At 40.1% G+C, this 21,613-nt stretch overlaps 1 protein-coding gene across 6 annotated transcripts; it reads left to right on the top strand.

Annotated features, from left to right (window-relative positions):
• Positions 1–286: 286 nt before the first annotated feature.
• hormad1 (HORMA domain containing 1) lies at positions 287–19,179 on the top strand. Of its 6 annotated transcripts, none has more exons than XM_028580671.1 (16): positions 287–449; positions 697–758; positions 2,361–2,505; positions 3,363–3,426; positions 3,602–3,638; positions 3,817–3,837; positions 3,975–4,001; positions 7,015–7,082; positions 8,192–8,349; positions 11,539–11,696; positions 13,839–13,907; positions 15,169–15,229; positions 16,470–16,522; positions 17,690–17,776; positions 18,409–18,435; positions 18,761–19,179. In XM_028580671.1, the coding sequence occupies exons 2-16, from the start codon at positions 726–728 to the stop codon at positions 18,851–18,853; spliced, it is 1,101 nt and encodes a 366-aa protein (XP_028436472.1). In that variant the 5' UTR covers positions 287–449; positions 697–725; the 3' UTR covers positions 18,854–19,179. The 6 variants fall into 6 exon arrangements, with proteins under 6 accessions (XP_028436472.1, XP_028436476.1, XP_028436474.1 ...); XM_028580675.1 differs by having other exon boundaries at positions 8,189–8,349; positions 18,412–18,435; positions 18,787–19,179; XM_028580673.1 differs by having other exon boundaries at positions 8,189–8,349; positions 18,412–18,435.
• Positions 19,180–21,613: the final 2,434 nt, after the last annotated feature.

Here is a 21,613-nt window from a genome sequence, read left to right as displayed (position 1 = left end):
ATAGCAAGTAACAATAAGCAGGCTGAGAATTGGACACAGCAACCTAAACAGTTAGTTGCAGGAAATATGTATCAGAGAGACAGGTCATGAGCAATTGTACTATTTGGGATAACAGGTCCAGGTCTTATTAATAATAATATTAATTAATATCCATGGATATTTGTGAACACATATAGACACTGCAAGTGTTAACTGACCCCAGAAGGTGACAGTAGTGTAACATTAAGGCTGCTAGCTGCCGTTAAAACCCAAACAAGAAGAAGAAGAAGCTCCCTGCTCTGTGATTGGTTACATGTTGACCGTGTTTAAACAATTAGCGGGAACGGTTATTTTACGTTTACGTTAACACCTAACGCTATCTATCGTTAGCTTATTTCAAAATCTTCTACAAATTATACTGTTTGTATTATTTAGTTTTTTTTGTTAAGATATTCTTTCATTGTTGCCATGTAAGTACGAGCTTATTGTCAACAGGCTAGGTTAGTAACAGCTCCATCCTAGTATAGCAGAAACTGTTTAGGCAGGTGGCTGCCTAGCTAGATAACTGTAACAGGATAATTAACGTTAGCAAGCTAGCTAGCTAATAGATGAACTTGCTAGTTGTAGTTTACAGTAGCTAATGCAACACTACTAAACTGCCTAAACTTTGTACGCCACTTTGGTCGTCATCACATAATTTCACTCTTTTCTTTGCAGCTTTGATTTTGTGTTCTCTCACAACTGCAATGGCCTGTGCACAGCGAGTTAGAACTTCTCAGGTAAAATTTTCTATCGACTGACTAACGTTATCTAACATTAATGTAGCTAACGTTAGATCAGGGATTCTGATTCATGGGGGGTCTTTAAATTATGATGTAATGTTGTAACGTGTATATGTCTTGGCAAAATGAATCATAGTTCAACGAAAACAATACAGTACCAGTCAAAAGTTTGGACACACTTTGTCATTCCAGTGAATGGAAAGGTGTGTCCAAACTTTTATATATAACGTATTTATCTATAACAGTTAAAGTTACTATAAAAATTACTTTCTAATCTAACAAATATGTATCTCTTAGAATCTCCAAATGTGGTTATATAATGTGGTTACATTGTTGTTCTTTCACATAACTAAGACTATAACGTTAGAAGTTAAAAATAGGCTACATCAAATTATTCCAATGGATATAACATTACATGAGGGGGTCACCGGTGTATTCTCGATCGAGCAACAGTAACGTTTGTTATCGTAACTACAACAAGTACATTTACTCATCTACTAGCAGGGTTCAAAATTAGCACCATCCACTAGCCAAATGCTGGTAAAATATACAAGTGGCTGGTAGATTTGCTTCACTCACCATCCAATAGGGCTGTGCAATTTATCGAAATTTAATCGTGATTATGATTTCGGCTCCCAATGATCACAAAAACAGAATAATCGAGAAAGACAATTATTTAGCTCATTACGTTTTGCAAGTAAACTCTTTATTTTCTCTTGTGTTCTGAATGAAAAAATCAAGTTGAAATAGGAAAAGTATTAAGGCAAATTTCACAGATGTAGGCCTATGTGGTTTTTTTTTTTACAGTTGATTTATTTAACTTCTTCCACTGTTTTTTAAGTTCAATTTTTGCAAAATCTTTCCAGAAGTCAACGAGTAATTGTGTTAAATTATGATTATGATTTCAATATTGACCGAAATAATTGTGATTATTTTTCCATAATCGAGCAGCCCTACCATCCAAACATGGTAATCTATTGAGTGGCTGGTAACATTTAAACATTCAGTGCCATTATGGTTAATTTTGAACCCTGTCTACTTGAATTTTAAGGTACCTATACTTTTTAGTATGTCGCTTTTATGGTACTTTATACCTCAACTTCACAACATTCATATAAGTGCTTGAAGGAGTGACTCTGCAGATTCAGATTTTAGACACAAAATGTATGATCATCATATATTCATAAGCTACAGTTGAGATCACTTGGTTTGTAAAGAAAAGGAGGGCTTGTCGAGCATGCTTAACAAGTAAATATCATCTGGTTGCATCTTCTAACACCTGTCTTTACAACTTCCCACAACCAGATTTTGTAAAATGATGATCCACGCCAATATGTCGGTCTATGGAAGATCACAAGGACCATATAATGAAACACTCTCATTAGTAATACTTTGCTTACAGGTTTTATTTATCTTAGACTTGAGAGAGATAACATTACATCACAAGTTGAAAAAATTGGAAATTAGTATTTTATATGTTATGAAATATGTTGTGGGCTCACACGTTCAAATGCAGCTGTTGGCTGATTGCTAGGGCTAGTGTTAACTGTGATGAGTAAGCAGTACTCAGTATGTGACTCATCTGTTCCACTCACGCAGGATACTCAGCTGTTGCCGAATCAGGTTCTCTCCGAGCAGCAGTCGTTGGTTGTTATAAAGAAGCTTCTGGCCATCGCAGTGTCTGGCATCACATACCTCCGTGGCCTTTTCCCAGAGAAAGCCTACGGCAACAAATATATCGAAGGTTAGATAACACATGGCAACTTATTTGTCTGCACATCACACAGGGGCTATCTTTAGGAGACATTGACGCTGTGGCGAAGAGCAGGTCACTGGACAAACCGTTAACCATCATGGATGGAACCCCGACCATCCTCTCCACCCCGCACCGGTCCAACAGCGGAGCACTTTCCAAAAGGCTCCGACAGCTTCAGTGTCTCACGGACCGCTACAGAAAATCATTCTTACCACATGCAATAACACTTTTTAACACTTCAACACTGAGTTTTAGATCACTGTGTCACAATACTGCACTATAGTGCAACTTGCACAGGCATGGGTTTACTTACAGCTTTTATAAATACTATTTAAGTAGGTTGTACATTTGTATTTGTCCCCTGTATATACATTTGTACATTCTTTATATATATATATATATATATATATATATATATATATATATATATATATATATATATATATATATATATATATATATACATACATACATTACATGCCAAAAGTTTGGACACACCTTCTCATTCAATGTGTTTCCTTTATTTTCATGACTATTTACATTGTAGATTCTCACTGAAGGCATCAAAACTATGAATGAACACATATGGAATTATGTACTTAGATAGATAGATAGATAGATAGATAGATGGATAGAAAAACAGATATGTAGATAGATATATAGATACATACAGTATATAAATAGATACTTTATTGATCCCAGTTGTGAAATGTCAGTGCTACAGCAGCAAATATAAGGCACACAATATATAAGAAATAACAAATAAGATAAAATACAAGAACACCTATTCCAAAAAAAAAAAAAAAAAAAAATATATATATATATCCTCATTTTTCATCCCACAGATCAGAAAGTGATGATCCTTAAAGAGGAGCTCACCTGTCCCGGTTCCAGTCAGATTGTTCAATGGTAAATAACAACAAGTTGACACCTGCTGGCCACAGTCATTGATAAGTAGTTCAATGGCAATAAAGCCTCTTATGGCTTATGTAAGGTCACTAGGAAAACACTATTCACTGTGTGTGGAAAAATGTTGGAGGATATGTGTCACCGATTATTAGATGGGTTTTTGTTTTCTACCTAGGATGCAGGGATGCTTTGAGGCCATCCAGAAGAAGTTTGTAAGTCATAATCAACCTTTTCCATAAGTCAGAAGTTTTGGTATGTACGTCTGATTTAGTCATTATGAATAAGACAACATAAATGAACATAACCAGCAAAAGTAAGCCCTTATTCACATTTTCTTCCCTGTGTCTCATTATAATTTATGTGATCAAAGTTGTTATTTTTCCTTACCAGCTGCGGACAGTCATTATGTCTGTGAGTATTTTTTTTAATCTTTGACTTCTTCTGAGTGAAACACATCGGGGCGAGGCCTGAAAAAGTCCTGACAAATATCCAGAAATGGTCATTGTGCTGATGTGTTTTTTTTTCTTCTCATTTGGTCCTTTTTTTAGATCTACACTGACCCAGAGAACCCCCAGGTAATGTGCAGGTTTTCTTCCGGCCATTGTGGATGTTTTAAAATGCTAAACTACTGTTAGGTGGCTGCATAAATGAAAAAAAACGCCTAACCCTAAAAAAATTCTAACAAAAGGTTTGTCAGCTGTTTTTTGTAGTATTAGGTGTCCTTAATAACATACTAAAAGTTTACCAAAGTTTGACCACTATAAAAGTGTAAAATTTCAAGATGGCGTCCAAGATTGGCAGGAAGCCCTCAAAATATCCTAACTCCTTCATTATTTGACCTAGCCAAGTAATCTTGGTGTCAAACCCCCTGTTTTCTGGGTCTATGAATCCATTGGACTTGTCTAATGGATTGACATGATGACATACTTATGGAATACATTTTGTGAGATTACTGTAAGGTTTTATCTTTTTTGGGGTGAACCAGAGATGTAAACGATTTAGCCTATGTCATGTAACTCCTATTCAGTACGCGTTTTTGGACACATACTCTTTCTTTGCTAAAACACAGACTTAACATTCAATGTAAAAGTTATTACACCCAAAAGTAACTTAAATTACTATTACCACCACCACACCTAGGGCTGGGCGATATGGAGAAAATCAGATATCATGATATTCTTGACCAAATACCTCAATATCAATATCGATATTGAGGCAATATTCTAGGGTCGACAATTGGTGCTTCAACAAAATATCTTCACACTTAGATTTTAGATAAATATCATCAGTAACGTTGACATAATGTCTAAGTGGGGAAAAGGCAAATAATAGAACAGGTACAACAGTCTGATAAGTTCAGAAAATGACATCACTTTACCGTAATGCAGACTTTAAAACCAGGAAAAGACAACACTTATGCCATATTACGATATCCAAAATCTAAGACAATATCAAGTCTCATATCATGATATCGATATAATATCGATATATTGCCCATCCCAAACTACACCCCTCCTCACTGGGAACAGTTATTTTCCCTCAGTCTGGCAACAGGTGCAGCCCCCTGTCTCCATGGTACCTGAACCTTCAGAACTCCTATATTACGTGTGGTGGGTAAAAAGAAAAAAAAAGAAGAAAAAAAAATATACACTACCGGTCAAAAGTTTTAAAACACCCCAATTTTAAATCATAATGTGGGGCACTTGTAGGTTGCTTTGCTTTCACTTTTCTGTCCAGTTCATCCCAAACCAGCTCAGGGGTTTAAGTCTGGTGACTGTGCTGGCCACTGTGCTGGCCACACACTTTTGGGTCATTATCTTGCTGTAGGATGAACCCCTGACCAACTAGGTGCATACCAGAGGGTACTGGTGCTGCAAAATGCTGTGGTAGCCGTTTTGGTTCAGGGTGCCTTTCACTCTGTACAAATCACCGACCCTGGATCCAGCCAAACAGCCCCAGACCATCACGCTTCCTCCTCCATGTTTGACAGTTGATGTCACACACTGAGGAACCATCCTTTCGCCTACTCGACGGCGTACAAAAATCCTTCGTGATGAACCGAAGATTTAAAATTTTGATTCATCATAGCACCTTCTTCCAGTCTTCAGTAGTCCATTGACGATGTTTCTTGGCCCAGGCAAGCCTCTTTTTCTTATTCTGACGTCTTAGCAATGGCTTTCTTGCTGCAACTCGACCTATCAAACCTGCAGCTCCAAGTCTTCTCTTTACAGTTGAAACTGAGACTTGCTTATTACGACCACTATTAAGCTGTGCTTGAAGCTGTTGTCTTGTGAGCCGCCTATCACGCAAGCTGCTGACTCTCAGAAACTTGTCTTCTGATTCTGTTGTGGCTTTGGGTCTGCCAGACCTCTTCCTGTCAGAGTTCCCCCCAGTTTCTAAGTGCCTTTTGATGGTGAAGAATACTGTACTCACTGACACCTTGACTTTCTTCGCAATTTCTCTGTAGGAAAGACCAGCATTCTTAAGTGTTATGATGGTCTGTCTCTCTTCCATTGTTAATTGCCTTTTCCCGCCATTTTTATAGCAACACACTACTTTCTGCCGAACAATACTGTTCATATAATGCTCACGAGGGTACGGTACCACAGTGTGTTCCAACAAGACTTTTATACAAACAGAGGGGTTGGAAGTAATCCAAATTGGAACACCTGTGGGAATTGGTAGCACCAACTTTCAAAGCTTGATCAACCTCCATTGCTGCAGAACAGCTTTACGTTGGTAACCCATTTCTTGTTCCCTGAAAAAGGCCTTTTTGTAAAATTCTGAAATGTACATTATTTTTCAGTTTTGGGTATCCTTACTTTTTTTTAACCTCAGGCAGTTCACCACTTACCTTTGTACCATTTCAAGCTATTCATTGGACTTGAACTGCTAAAAAAAAAAGATTGGGGTGTTCTAAAACTTTTGACCGGTAGTGTATATTACAACACAAATGTCTTATTCTCAGACACATGCTCAGGCCAACAATGTGAGTGTATTAAGAGAGGATGACATTGTTGGATTAGCTTGAGGAAAAAGTACACTCCAAATGCAATTTTGACCATAAGTCATATTGTTGTAAACCGAGAAACTTGCCCCATTTGCTGTAAAAACTTAAGAGATGGCTCTGATGTGGTAGAGGTTCATCAGAAGGGAGCTGATGGACAGAAACCACACTAGGCAAAACGCTATGAGAAATATGCAATGACTTAAGGGAAATTTTATTATTAAATTGTAATTGTATTTGCCCTTATTTTTTGCATAAATATGCTTGTAACCAATTGCTTTAATATATATAATTGTGCTTGTAATCAGTTATTTATCATACAAATATGCTAATTAGAATATTACATGGCTAAAACATATATAAGGTACCAGTATTCATGGTGTAATAGGAATACAAAGGAGTAATGTTTTTTTTAAGGACCTTTCTTGAAGTCAAACTTTGGTAAACTTTTAGTATGTTTTTAAGTACATCGGATACTACTGTAAACCACTGAAAAATCTTTTGTTAGAATTTTTTTGGGGTCAAGCCATATTTGCAGCTGACTATATACAGATAACAAGCTGTCTTGTCTCGTCTTTCAGAAAGTGACTGAGTATTACCAGTTTAAGATCCATTACACAGCAAAAGGAGCACAGATGGACTTTGAAAGGTGGGACTTTTTTTTTGAGACGTTCATAGGACAGTGAATGCACCTTATATCAATTCAGAGACCAAACAAGGGGAGATACAAGTACAAATCATCTCTAAATTGGCTCAACAGTCACATACCAGGAAATAACTGAACTTTCTGTCTAATTTAGACTCGGTCATGAATTAACCCCTTTCACTCCTTGAATTTTGAATCGATTTTTATTTTTATTTATCTTGAACAATCAACAATATGTTGTAAAAGAAAAACAACAAAATGAAAACACAAAGATACAAACAGACAAACAGACAAATCACTCAGCTTTTATGAAAGAACAAAAAAAGGATAAGTTAGAGAAGGAGGGGTGGAAGCATAATGCTTCTATAGTCCTGCCCCTGCAGTACTTTCCCATATCATATTATTACAGAAAAAAATCAAACAGACATGCATATACAGCATACAACATTACATTGTAATACCTATATTTAGGTCTCCTCCTTTCTGTATTGGTCAAGTGTTGTTGTCTTTAATCTATTTTTGAACTGTATATTAATACTCCTTAAATGCATTATTTCTGAATGATAGACCTGACACACTTGAAAAGGGAAAATCTTTTATTCGGCAACTAACGTGCAGCAAACCTGGGTATAGTGTTAATCGTCTTAAAGTGTGACTGCACTTTCACTTTACATCCACAGTGGCTGGTTCAGCTCAGAACATACCACAGTCTTCAGTTTATCCTACCAGTGACCGTAATGGCAGTCTCGCATTGCCAGACCTTCCTCCACAGCGCCGCGGAGGAGGGTCTGGCCAGTCCACACAGCATTCCAGGATGGGAGGAAAATGCGTGCTCTGGTTTATTGGCATTTCTTTAGAGCAACGGCGCCTCTGCAAAATAGCCTCGGGAAGGAACTTGTTTTGTAGGAAACATGTATACGTTCAAAAGTTGTTTTAGTCGTGCAACAGAAAACTCAGATTGTACAGATAGTCTAGCTAGAAATGAAATCTCATCGATATAGACTACTGTAATCGGTACCTGGCAAAGTGACTGAAAGAGCAGAGTTTTTATTATTATTATTATTTTTTTCATTTAATTTAATCCTGCTTCCTTTCTACATCTTCATCATCAGCAACAACAACAACAACAACAACGTGTCGTCGATGTCGTGCGGCAACACTAAGAAGGCCAGCATCCTGCTGGTGAGGAAGCTCTACACTCTGATGCAGAACCTCGGCCCTCTGCCAGACAACGTCTGCCTCAACATGAAGCTGGCCTACTATGACAACGGTAACACACAAACACACAAGCCCACAGTAGTCCAATGTTTCCTTTAGGATTTTTTTTTAGCAGTGGGGGCAAGTCCGAACACCTCCGCCCCCATGAAACGGAACTGACACTTCGCTGCAACACAAACAAATATATTTATTCACCTCTATTTACACACACAATGAGGCATATTTTCAGTTGTGATAGAACTGTATTTTTTGAGTTGCTATATAGGCCAACTTTGGTCTTGACATATAGGCTAAGCATTCTGTAGCAAGTAACAATAAACCCACTATTAATTATATTATCTTAATGCAGTGTAACCACTTCAGCATGTAAATAATCTCCTCTCAAATACAAACGTGGGCAAGGGCGTTGAGCAATTGCTATTATATCCAATCAACAGCCCACGTGCAATTTAGCTCGCAGGTGAAGAACACAAACAACGAAAATCACCAGCTAACAATGAACTGACAACGTCAGTTATTTCGACTTACAGTTCTCAAGGACGTACACACACGATCTCAACTGGCTAGTTATCCTCGTGTGTCCGTGCTATTCTCCGACATGCAGCACTATTTCTGATACCGTTGGGGGCAGAAATGTTGCCGTGGGGGGCCACCACGGTCAAATCAACATAGAGGAAACACTGGTAGTCATTATAAATTCAATGAAGTGTATATTTTAAAGCCTTGTAATGGTTAGTATTCCAGCGACTAGATTTGTTTGTCATGAGCTCCGCTGCTTGAACTCTCTTGTACATGCTGCAGCTGTAAAGGAGCACGCCGACTTATTGGGACTTATTTCCCGAATCTCCCAGAGTTAGATAAGTCCGTACCTTTCCTTCTCATCTCCGTGCGTGTTGTAACTCTGTCTGACGCCCCCACCACTAGCCTCACTTAGCACAGATCCTGGAGGTAACCGGCTCCATCTAGCCTACTGCTCCCAATAAGTGACAAAATAACTAGAGATGCAACGTTTACAACTTTCTAGGCCGATTTCTAGGTCAGCCGATACCGATTTTAGCCGATTCCGATTTCATTTTTTCTAACCACTTTACAGCACACGCAAATATTTATTTTCTATCTTTTCTTTAATAGAAAATTTTTTGAACAGATAATGGATCACTATAAAATAGAACTATATAAATTACTCCTGGTGTGGGAAATTCACACACATCTAAAGTGCAATGTCGGAACCGCTTCCTTCTTTTCACATCCAGCTAAAACAAATGTGATTTTGGTTTTTGGTGTCGACCCTCCACGCCCTACTTTTTCCTTGCAGGTGTTGCATATTGCAAAACACGCTGAAGAATTTCCAAACAGCTGACATGTTGCAGGTTAATTCACGAGGTTCCCTACGTGTGCGAGAATAGCGCCGACGATAGCACCGCGAGCGGGCACGCACGACACACGCCGCGGAAAAGTTGAGAGAAAGGAAAAAGAGACCGTGCTGTCGCGTCCGTGTTGACCGGCATGAAATTGGCATATGCCGGACTGACCTGCCGGTTGCCGGTCATGACCGAGCACGTGAAAACCGGCCAATTTCGGTCACCGGCCGATCTGTTGGTGCATCTCTAAAAATAACGCCAACATTTTCCTATTTACATGTTGTGATTTGTATAGTCACAGCGTGTCCAAATAACAAGGTCACATGACACACAGCCATCTTCTAACCGTATACATACTGGGAACTATATTCTCAGAAGGCGAAGCACTGCTACTTCTGCTACTTGGGCGGAGTGATTTGCTCGCAGCACCTGAGAAGCCCCGTGGTGAGGAGCAGAGAGTAAAAATTGTGCTTTTCAGGTGTTGAGCTCATCACTCCGTCCGCCCAAGTAGCAGTGCTTCAGCTTACCTCCAGGATCAGTGCTAAGCTAGGCTAGTGTTGGGTGCGTCAGACAGAGTTAGGACACGCATGGAGATGAGAAGGGTATGTATGGACTTATCTAACTCTGGGGGATACGGGGAATAAGACAAAGTCTCAATAAGTCGGCCTGTTCCTTTAAGCTCTCAAAGCTTATAGAGCTCAACAGTGTGGTTCCTGAAGTAAAAATCCCATTGCTTTTCTCCATAAGGATGCCATAATGTCTCGAGATAACCTATGTTATGATTTGATACTATAAATAAATAAATTTAATTGAATAATGTCTAAACCCCCCGAGGTAGACTGACCGCGAGCTATGAGGTTGTAAAACAAAAGTTTCTGCTCCTGTAGAAGCCACAAGTCCGTAGGAAATCAAACTTGTATCAAGAAAGACATGTATTATTCACAAACTTATGGAGAAATACTACAATACTCACAATCCTTAGCATAACAGCGTCGTCTGTGATTGGCCCAACTCGCTGTTACCATGGAAATGTTTACCGTACCCGCCACCTGCAAACGGGTAGAGCTAGCTTCTACCATTGAATCTATGATTTTTTTTCTTGTACCTTTGCCTTTTTTTTGCGCCGTATCAAATGTTTTATGGTCATGATTCATCTTGTAGCTGGTTGGCTTTGTTCCAGCCTTAAAACTCTGTGTACAAGCAGTTCTTGTAAACGTCAGTGGAAGAATTGAACGAGGAAAAACACTTCTGGAACCAGAGCCGTTAAAAAAGTGGCCGGTCACTGTTGAGCTCTTGTGAAAGAGTTCAGACATTTATCTAATGCTCTAATCGGACTTATTTGCACAATGTGAAAATCAATAGTGATTTGCAACTGTAGCCAAAAAACATACTGATTTACTGATTCGTAGGTTAAAAGGAAATAACCTAAAGAAATTCCTGTGGTGCTGCATTTAGGTGTATACTTTACCATTTTTTTGCACAAATGTTTTACTGTCCGATTTTATTTAAACAAATTTGAGACTGTTCTTGTCGCCTGTTCCACATTTGCTTTTGACAGTTGATGTTGAAACATTACAGTTTGGAGTTAACACTCAGCTGGCCTGAGAACAAGGACACTTGTAAAATCAGGCACCGCATTGATCAGAGTTTGTCTGAGATGCTGTTTCTTGCTTGTTCAGGTTTTGTTTGTCTCACTGTGTTTTTCTCCCTGTCTGCCTGCCTGTCTGCCTGCTTGCCTTCCTGTCTGTCTATTTATCTGTCTGTCTGTCTGACTGCCTTCCGGCCTGCTTGCCTGTCTACCTGTCTGCCTGCCTGCCTGCCTGCCTGCCTGCCTGCCTGCCTGCCTGCCTGTCTGTCTGTCTGTCTGTCTCTTTTCCCAGTCACTCCTCAGAACTACCAGCCGCCAGGCTTTAGGGAGGCGGACGGCGACACCATGGAGTTTGAGAAGGAGCCGGTCAAACTGACCATGGGCGAGGTGGTCACTCCCTTCCACACTCTGAAGTTGGACATGGCCACAGAGAGACAGAGACTGGAGCAGGTGAATCAAAGGAAACGGGGGACACAAACAGGGACTCACAATGTAACCCTCATTTGAAGTAGGCAGTGAGGTATTGTCAAACCTTTTTATAGGATCTCTAATAGGACTGCACGATATGAGGAAAATATGCCATACTGTTGTTGAATATTGCGATAACGATACTACTTGCGATAAATAAATGGATATTAAAGTGTACTCAGTTCTGCATTTCTGCTGCTTTCAGTATTCTTCTAAAATACAACACATTGCTTGTTGAACTTAAAATGAATAAAAGGAACTAATTTCTAACGTTCTTTTATTGAACCAATTGAACACTGAATTGAATATAAAAGGCAGCACTCAAAAGAATGACATTTACATTTTAAAGTGCAGTTTTCTACTCAGGGTTTCCGCGGGGTCTTAAAAAGTCGAAAATTTCAAATTCAAAATTTAAGCCTTAAAAAGTCTTAAATTCGCAGAAGTATTGTGTTCTAGGTGTTAAAGGTCCCATGGCATGAAAGTTTCACTTTATGAGGTTTTTTAACATTAATATGCGTTCCCCCAGCCTGCCTATGGTCCCCCAGTGGCTAGAAATGGCGAAGGGTGTAAACCGAGCCCTGGGTATCCTGCTCTGACTTTGAGAAAATGAAAGCTCAGATGGACCAATCAGGAATCTTCTCCTTATGAGGTCATAAGGAGCAAGGTAACCTCCCCTTTCTCTGCTTTGCCCGCCCAGAGAATTTGGCCCACCCATGAGAGAGAGAGACATCATGGCTTTCAAACGAACAAAGTGGCAGTTGGTCAAGGCCACACCCCCACCCTCCACCCCCCCTCTCTCTCCTCCTCAATAGCTACAGACACAGAAATGGCACATCCTAAGGAAAGCTCATTGTGGGACTGGCTCTAGTGGCTGTAATTCTGCACCAAGGCTGAATTTCGGGGAAAGAGACTTCAGATACAGTATTAGGGGACCACTAAGGTCTATATAAAAGAGACTTCAGATACAGTATTAGGGGACCACTAAGGTCTATATAAAAGAGACTTCAGATACAGTATTAGGGGACCACTAAGGTCTATATAAAAGAGACTTCAGATACAGTATTAGGGGACCATTAAGGTCTATATAAAAGAGACTTCAGATACAGTATTAGGGGACCACTAAGGTCTATATAAAAGAGACTTCAGATACAGTATTAGGGGACCACTAAGGTCTATATAAAAGAGACTTCAGATACAGTATTAGGGGACCACTAAGGTCTATATAAAAGAGACTTCAGATACAGTATTAGGGGACCACTAAGGCCTATATAAAAGAGACTTCAGATACAGTATTAGGGGACCACTAAGGCCTATATAAAAGAGACTTCAGATACAGTATTAGGGGACCACTAAGGCCTATATAAAAGAGACTTCAGATACAGTATTAGGGGACCACTAAGGCCTATATAAAAGAGACTTCAGATACAGTATTAGGGGACCACTAAGGCCTATATAAAAGAGACTTCAGATACAGTATTAGGGGACCACTAAGGTCTATATAAAAGCATCCAAAGAGCACCATGGGACCTTTAAATAAAGTTGTTTTTTTTATTCTGTGGCGTTGTAGTTCTTCCTTTTGCCAGTCCAAATATAATTTGCTGTATATGTACTGATCATTACGACTCTGTGCCACTTTTATTCAATTTGAATTATTTTATTAACTTTGCAAGTACTTTTGTGACTCGGCATTCCATTGTACTTATATGTCATGATATACAGTAGGTCTTAAATTTCATTCATAAAGGTCATAAAAAGTCTTAAATTTGACTTGTTGAAACCTGCTGACACCCTGTCTACTGATATTTTCTTACAATTAACACAAACAAAATCTCGGAGTGTATTTGGCGCTATGTCGCAGCCTTTCGCGATGTGTTTATTGGGCCAGTTGATATTGCGGTGACAGTAAAAAAAAAACGATATATTGTGCAGCCCTAATCTCTAATAAATATGTTAGAGTTTATTAAGTGTTTATTGTACTTCATCATTATCTCCTTTGAGATTTATATTCACTGTCATGGACATCTTTTCGGCCTCTGTCTCCTAACCGACAAAGGTTTGCTGCAGTCAGCGCTTCTGGGAGCTGATTTGTAATTGACAGCTATGCATGTTGCTTAATACCTGCAGGTGGAGGAGAGTGTTCACGTGACAGAGAAGTGGGTGCTGAACATGGAGGAGGAGGGTGTCCTGTCGCAGGTCAGCACACAAACCTCTCAGACATGCAGCTTGTTTACACTCAGCTGCACACAGTAGTCAAATAATCATGAAAAGGCTTAGAAAACACCAGTACGTGATGACCCAAGTAGGTTTGGGAATTGAGCGTGTATTGCTTCTTAATTCTCAAAAAAAAAGACGATATTTTGTTGTGCATTTAGCGGTTGTTTTTTTTATCCACATTTAATCAATTTATTTTCAAATTTACCATTTGCTATCCATGTCAGTTTTGCTTTTACAGGGTTCCCGCAGTGTCTTAAAAAGTCAAACATTTCAAAATCAAAAAAGTCTTAAAGGAACACGCCGACTTATTGGGACTTTGTCTTATTCACCGTATCCCCCAGAGTTAGATAAGTCCATACATGCCCTTCTGATCTCCGTGTGTGTTATAACTCTGTCTGACACACCCACCGCTAGCCTAGCCTAGCCCAGATCCTGGAGGTAACCACCTCCATCTAGCATACTGCTCCCAACAAGTGACAAAATAACGGCAACATTTTCCTATTTACATGTTGTGATTTGTATAGTCAGGTGTCCAACTAACAAGGTCACATGACACACAGCCATCTTCTAACCATATACATACTGGGAACTATATTCTCAGAAGGCGAAGTAATAAGTCGGCGTGGCGTGTTGTGTTCTAGGTCTTAAATTGTTTTAAACAAGTCTTAATTTCCCTACGTCCATGTAACGCTACCTTTAATGCTCTTTGAAAGTTTTTTTTTAATGTTTTAAGTCTGTGGTGTTGTAGTTCTTTCTTTCGCTCGTCCAAATATAATTTGCTGTATATTTACAGGTTCTTATTTCTCCGTGTCACTTTTATTCAATTTTCACGAGTTTATTAACTTTGCAAGTACTTTTGTGACTCTGCATTTCGTTGTACTTTTATGTCATGATATAGGTCTTACATTTCATTCATAAAGGTCATCAAAAGGCCCTTAAAAGTCTTAAATTTGACTTGTTGAAACCTGCAGAAACCCTGTTTTAGGAAACGTGCTCTACATTAACATCTTAAAGATCAGTGTCTCTACAATGTTTGTAATAATATAAGACAGTGTGTTGTGTGTTGAGCAGCTCCGTGATTGATTGACACGTGAATTGGGAAATGCCTCAATGTTGCTCAAATGCGCCTGAGGCTGCAGGTTCGGACATGTCAGTCGGTCAGCGTGTGTGTGTGTGTGTGTGTGTTATCAAAAGCAGTTGGTCAGATAACGGGTTCAGATAACATGTCTTTAATCTCTAGACTCATGTGATTGAAGACGTGGAGAAGCCTGACAACGACAACACAGACTTGGACAACACTGGTAAATCCTCCGCCTTGTTCTCCTCGACCGTGTACATCAATAACTTCTCCAGGGTTCAGTCCGCCCTTGTTTGTGTCGCGCAACGTCTCCGTGGTGTTTAGGAGATTCAAAGTAAATCTTTCAAACATGTGAAACATCACACATGCAGGGCGGTGCAATTGATCAAAATGTTAATCGCAGTTACGATTTCAGTTCCTAATGATAAAAAAAAAACAGAATAATTACTATTACTATTTTGCACATAATGTTGCAAGTTAGCTCTTATTTTGTCTTGTGTTCTGAATGGAAAAAAAAAAAAAGTCAAATGGGAAAAGGATTAATGTAATGACAACACCACTGTCGGCGCGTCCACATGATACAAGCCTTTCCTAACGTTGCACCCCCCGAAATATTGTTAAAAGGAAATTCAGCCGTAGAGGTCTTTCTTGAGGATTTTACATAATTTTACCCTAAAGCTCCATTGTGTAATTTTTTTAGTTGATTCTTAGCAAAAACCTCTTTGTTCTTTCACAAATATGTGCTCATTCATGTTTAATTACTTCCACCAACTAATCAAAGCATTCTCGTCAGCGTCGAATCTGCCATTCAGAATATATACGAGCGAGTCGCTCGAATGGCGGCAGCCATGTAGCGCCTCCATCTTTAAAATACATTAGCCAAAGAGGGACATACCTCCGCCTTTCGCCCTCTTACACTCGGTGGCACCGTGACGAATGCCAGCCGGGAGATTGCCGACTGCCAGCAGATTTGAAAGCCTGTTGAAGATGGAGGATCACAGCTATTCTCGGGGACATGTAACCGAAGAGCGAAAAAGACGATTAACGCGACAAGCAACAAGACCAAAGTTAATATTGGAGTGGCTAGAACAGCTGCCTGTAATCAATAGACATACTAAGAGCTAATTTCGGGTTCGCCCACCGTAGAACTTAAAACGCTATCGGAATGGGAGGGGCTGGAAAGTAATATTCAGTTGGTTGTCATACACAATTTCACCGTTAGATGGGAGAAATTCTTACATAATGTAGCTTTAAGTTTTTACTGAGACATTCTGAAGTATTGTTATAACATGGCAGTTCTCTTAAGAAAATCCTTCATGATTACTGTTAAATCTATAGACATCCTCATTTTCCAGAAATAATAATTCAGATTATTGGACAAGACTTGAAAGTGTACAAACATCAGCATTTATTTAAATATATATATATTTTTTTTTTTTTTTTTTTTTTTTTATGGACTCAAGAGATCCAGATGAGCTGTCTTGAGAAGATGGAGAGCTGTGAGGAAGTCACAGAGGTAAGTGTACATTAACTACACCGACCACACATCAGGAAGGCGTTACACAGCAAAACATTTCCAGCTTGTGCTGCAGAAGGCAAGATTTATACATAAAAATACCCTAATAAACTCAGCCTAATAACTATTAGCTTGATTCATCATTGTTCCCTGGCAAGTGGAAATTGGTGCTGAGGAATTAAAACGGGGTCAGCCCAATGATCCCACAGCCCTATGGTCCCACAGCCCTATGGTCCCACAGCCCAATGGTCCCACAGCCCAATGGTCCCACAGCCCTATGGTCCCACAGCCCTATGGTCCCACAGCCCAATGGTCCCACAGCCCAATGGTCCCACAGCCCTATGGTCCCACAGCCCTATGGTCCCACAGCCCAATGGTCCCACAGCCCTATGGTCCCACAGCCCTATGGTCCCACAGCCCAATGGTCCCACAGCCCAATGGTCCCACAGCCCTATGGTCCCACAGCCCTATGGTCCCACAGCCCAATGGTCCCACAGCCCTATGGTCCCACAGCCCAATGGTCCCACAGCCCTATGGTCCCACAGCCCAATGGTCCCACAGCCATATGTTCCCACATTTCTAATAATTTTTTTTTTCACTGAAAATTAGGCCCTATGTTCCCACATTTTCAAAATTCGGTCTTGTGTTCCTACATTTCCCTTCAAGGGTTAGGGTTAGGGTGGGTTAGGGGTTAGGCGAACATAGGGCCTAATTTGGGAAAAGAATCTTTGAAATGTGGGAACATAGGCACGCTCCTGTTAAAACAAAGTAAAGCTTTTCCTAAATCAACAGCAACTACATGTGCCTCATGGAGGAAAAAGTGATAAATATAAAGAAACTTTTGCCATTTTACATCTGGGCGTACTGCAGATTTATCCCTTCTTTTCAAGAGCACTTTGAAGAAAGTGTTTGCATTCAAGGTTTCTTTTTTTCTAACAACCGGTGGGTTGAAATGTGAAGAACATCTTTTTATAGACGGTTTTCACTATTGATGTATAGACAAATGGCTTTCAACACAAGTCGACACCGGTTATTTTCAAGGGAAATTCCAAACGTTGAGGGTTTCTCGGCAGAATGACTGCAGGCTCTGTGTAAGCCCCGAAGCAAAGGGCCACTTTGAGTGCACTTAATGGTCGGTCACGTTACGGACCATCTGTCCCCTCTCAGATGGACGCTCTGGCGAAGAAGACCTCTGAGATCATGGAGGCGGGCCTGAAGAGGACCAGGAGTGGACGGATCGTCAAGTCTACTACGGTCAGTCAGCCCCTCTAAACTCAACAGCCACCAATTCTCTTCTTACACACGCCGATGACCTGGGAGAGCCCTTCAACCTCTGTGACTGGGTCTCTTTGCTTTGTTCATTTATCTTTCTCTGACTAAGCGAAGGTTAGACAAATCGTACCCATGATGCTCTTTTGAGCATCTTCACAAGGTTCTTCACAATTAAATATGAGCTCACTCTTGTTACTTTAAATTCGTTATCATGTTTATATGCATTGATGATCTACATCTGGGCTACTTCAATATTGTGTACATAAACGTAGCCACCGTGATCAAAGTGACAGCCGATGGGGAAAAAGTGATGAATATCATAATTTACTTTAAAAACACTGTTGTCTTGTTTTAGGAATGTTCCAGTTGCTGTAGAAAACTGTAACACAAGCAGATCTTTTTCAAGGTTTAGGAAAAAAGTTATTTTAATAATAGAAAAGTTGATAAAAAAATGAGGATAAAGTTACCATATGTTGAAAATGATGAGATGAAAAATAAGGAAGAGAAACTCATTAGCACAGCAGATGATTCTCTCTCGTGTGTGTGTGTGTGTGTGTGTGTGTGTGTGTGTGTGTGTGTGTGTGTGTGTGTGTGTGTGTGTGTGTGTGTGCCAGAAGCCGACAGCTATGAAGGACAAAGCGGTGAGAAACTCCTCTTTACAGTGTTTAAAAACTTGGATCTGATCCTATTTTAATATAAATCATTTAAACATTAAGCTGTAAATGCAGCCAGCAAACAAGAACGCTGCACTATTTACCAAAAAAAAAAGCTACTGAAGACATTGGATGTATTTTGAAATGGAAAGTGCGTAGGAGAAGCCCTGTTTGTTTCATACATGAGTCAGCAGCACCGATCGCTCTGGTTTCTCAGAGTGGGATGGTTTCTGTCAGTAGACATGTAAGATTCTGTGGTTGACTTTTTGCCGATTGGTGCATCTTCTGCTTTATTTTATTTTATTTTTTTTAGATTTCTCAGTTTGATATCCCCAACAGCCAGGAAACGCCATCCTCCCAGCCTAAGAAGAAGCGCAAATTCAGCGAGCCCAAAGAACACTACTGACGTCACCCCCCCTCTGCTAACATGGCAACACGGCTGTATTGATTTACATTGATGTTTTTTAAATTTCAATTTTGATTACAACATGTTACATAGCTGTTTTTCCACTTCTTATGCTTTCATTTTGGGGTTCTTTTCTCTACAGTTTATATAAATCCAATGCAAATCTATGGACATATCACATATTTGATGTTAGAATACTGGTGAACAAATGTATAAACTAACACAGTATTTCAGTAGTTTTTTAATGGCTAGGATTGTTTTATTGTTATCACTTTGTTTACAAAGCTGGATTTCATACTTGAATAAAATACATAAAATGCACCTAGTGTCCTTTGGTGTCGCATTTTATGACACTTGGTTATAAAGTCAAGTCAGGAGCAACAAAATGCATGTCTGACAGAGCATGCAGGTTGGATGTGTTAATGCTGTCTGCCTGTTTTTATATCAGTAATTGATTTTGGCAGAGTAAGTGTCTTTTTTAAACCATTATTTGGATGATTTATTTGGGCAGATACTGTTAAGGCTTTCAAAAACGGTCATGTGTTTACTAGTCTATATCCTTGACGTTCCATTTCCGGGATTGCTCCGTTGCCGCCGGAAAATTACTAATTTACTCATTTAGGCCAGATATCTGTTGCCTTGGGCTTCCTTTGTGTTGTCATTTTAAACTCCGGTGGATTCATGATAGACTGGCTCTGCCCTCCTACGTACTTCCGCTCAATTTTCATTTTCCTTCAGTACTACGTCTGGGTTTGCGGTATATTCGTGGGTTTTCTCCGACCAAATATTTGGCGGTCCAATCAGCGAACAGAGGGAGTGGTTGAGAACAATGACGTTGATGACGTAATTGCGAGCGAAGCCAAATCGAATATCCAGACGTTAAAGCCCGAGCAAGAACAATCTTTGCTGAGTTGTGTTGGTGGCCATGATGTTGTGGCCCTCCTCCCCAGGGGCAGTGTTGCCACAGTTACTTTGAAAAAGTAACTTAGTTACTTTACAGATTACTTGATTTTAGAAGTAACAAAGTTAGATTACAAATTACTTTATTAGTTACATTCAGCAACTGCCAACAACACCCCCACAGCCTCAACATAAAAATGACAACCGGTTTACTGTGAGGCAGCTCGGCATTACCAATAGTAGGATCTGGTTTATTATGGCACGAAAGAGAGCGAGTCAACCGTGTTTAAGGGCAGCATTTCCTCTACAACATACTGCCTGACCAACTTCTTCAACTCTCCCCCACTTACTGGTTTTGCACCAAAGTCCAGCTTTTGTTGTTTGGGTGGTGGGGGACCTCCTCTCTGCTTCCCACCACCTGCTGGGACTTGCTCTGTAAGGGCGTTTTCACACATACCTCGTTTGGTCCGGACTTTCGGACTTTTTAGTTTGATCCGAACCAAAATTACAGGTGTGAAACCTCCCCCGGACCGCGGTCCGGATCAAAAGACCAAATTTTGGTCCGATAAAAAGAGGTGGTCTCGGTCCGGACCAAACTGAACCATGGTCTGGTTCGTTTATAGTGTGAAAGCATTTTTTGGATGGTTTGGACTTTTGGACCAAATACAAGAAGCTCTGGCAGGCTCTCCTTGTGTTACAAGACCGGGGAAGCTCCTTTAAGGTGCTTAGTGAGAGAGAGTGACGGTGAATGTGTTCAGAGAAGACAGCAGTGTGAAACCACAACTTACCGGATCAAATGTATACAATGTAACAAAAACATGAACCTTGGTCCGGACCTTGGTTCGGACTTTCATGTGTGAAAACGCCCTAAGTTTGACTGCAGTGTTGCGACTCCAAATGTTTCTTCAAATGTGACGTAGTGTTTTTGTAGCTAGATAGCACTTTGTCGCCGCCAGCACAGAGTGTACAACCAACCTTAATATTGCCGTCTTTAGCTGACACAAACTCAAAATAGTGACTGGATTTCCAGCTAGAAAACTTGCATCTCTCTCCTCCCTACATTGTTGTTTACGTTTGTGTCGCTGCGTGGTACACGTGACCTGTCCTCATGCTGAAAACGTGACTTTTCGCATACGTGACTTCACTCCCCAAGACGCAAGAAGAAAGCAAATATATATATTTTTACTAAGGAAAATGACAAAAACAGTAACGCACAGTGACTTGGATAAGTAACTTTAATCTGATTACTGGTTTGGAAATAGTAACGCTAGATTACTCGTTACTGAAAAAAGTGCTCAGATTAGAGTAACACGTTACTAAGTACTGGCATCACTGCCCACGGGGTTCAGGAAAAGTTTGATCCAGAGCGGCTCTGGGCAGATCCAATAGTTTTAAACTTCAACAGAGTACCCGCCTTCAAGGAAGTTAACACTTGTCAGTGGAGAGTGGCCAGACTCTCTGTACATATGAAATGTACCAAAGTCTGGTAGGACCAGGCTAGATTTCTGAGGACTATGGTTAACTGCTCCTCAGATCTCTGCAGGGTAAATCCAGACAGCTAGCTAGACTATCTGTCCAATCTGAGTTTTCTGTTGCACGACTAAAACAACTTTTAAACGTACACTAAAACAAGTTCCTTCCCGAGGCTATTTTGCAGAGACACCGCAGCTTTTCTCTGATACTTAGCTCCGCCCAAGACAAATGTGATTGGTTTAAAGGTCCCATGGCATGAAAAATTCACTTTAGGAGGTTTTTTAACATTAATATGAGTTCCCCCAGCCTGTCTATGGTCCCCCAGTGGCTAGAAATGGTGATGGGTGTAAACCGAGCCCTGGGTATCCTGCTCTGCCTTTGAGAAAA

Source organism: Perca flavescens, chromosome 6 (assembly GCF_004354835.1).
Source record: "Perca flavescens isolate YP-PL-M2 chromosome 6, PFLA_1.0, whole genome shotgun sequence".
Lineage (NCBI taxonomy): Eukaryota > Metazoa > Chordata > Actinopteri > Perciformes > Percidae > Perca > Perca flavescens.
This window is presented reverse-complemented; position numbering and strand designations above follow the sequence as displayed.

Bases quoted from the DNA above. Each gene is read 5' to 3' on its own strand.
- hormad1 (XM_028580669.1), top strand. From the start codon at position 726: ATGGCCTGTGCACAGCGAGTTAGAACTTCTCAG. The intron at 759-2,360 runs GTAAAATTTTCT...CCACTCACGCAG, and splicing joins AGCGAGTTAGAACTTCTCAG to GATACTCAGCTGTTGCCGAA. The intron at 7,083-8,188 runs GTGGGACTTTTT...CATCTTCATCAT, and splicing joins GCACAGATGGACTTTGAAAG to CAGCAACAACAACAACAACA.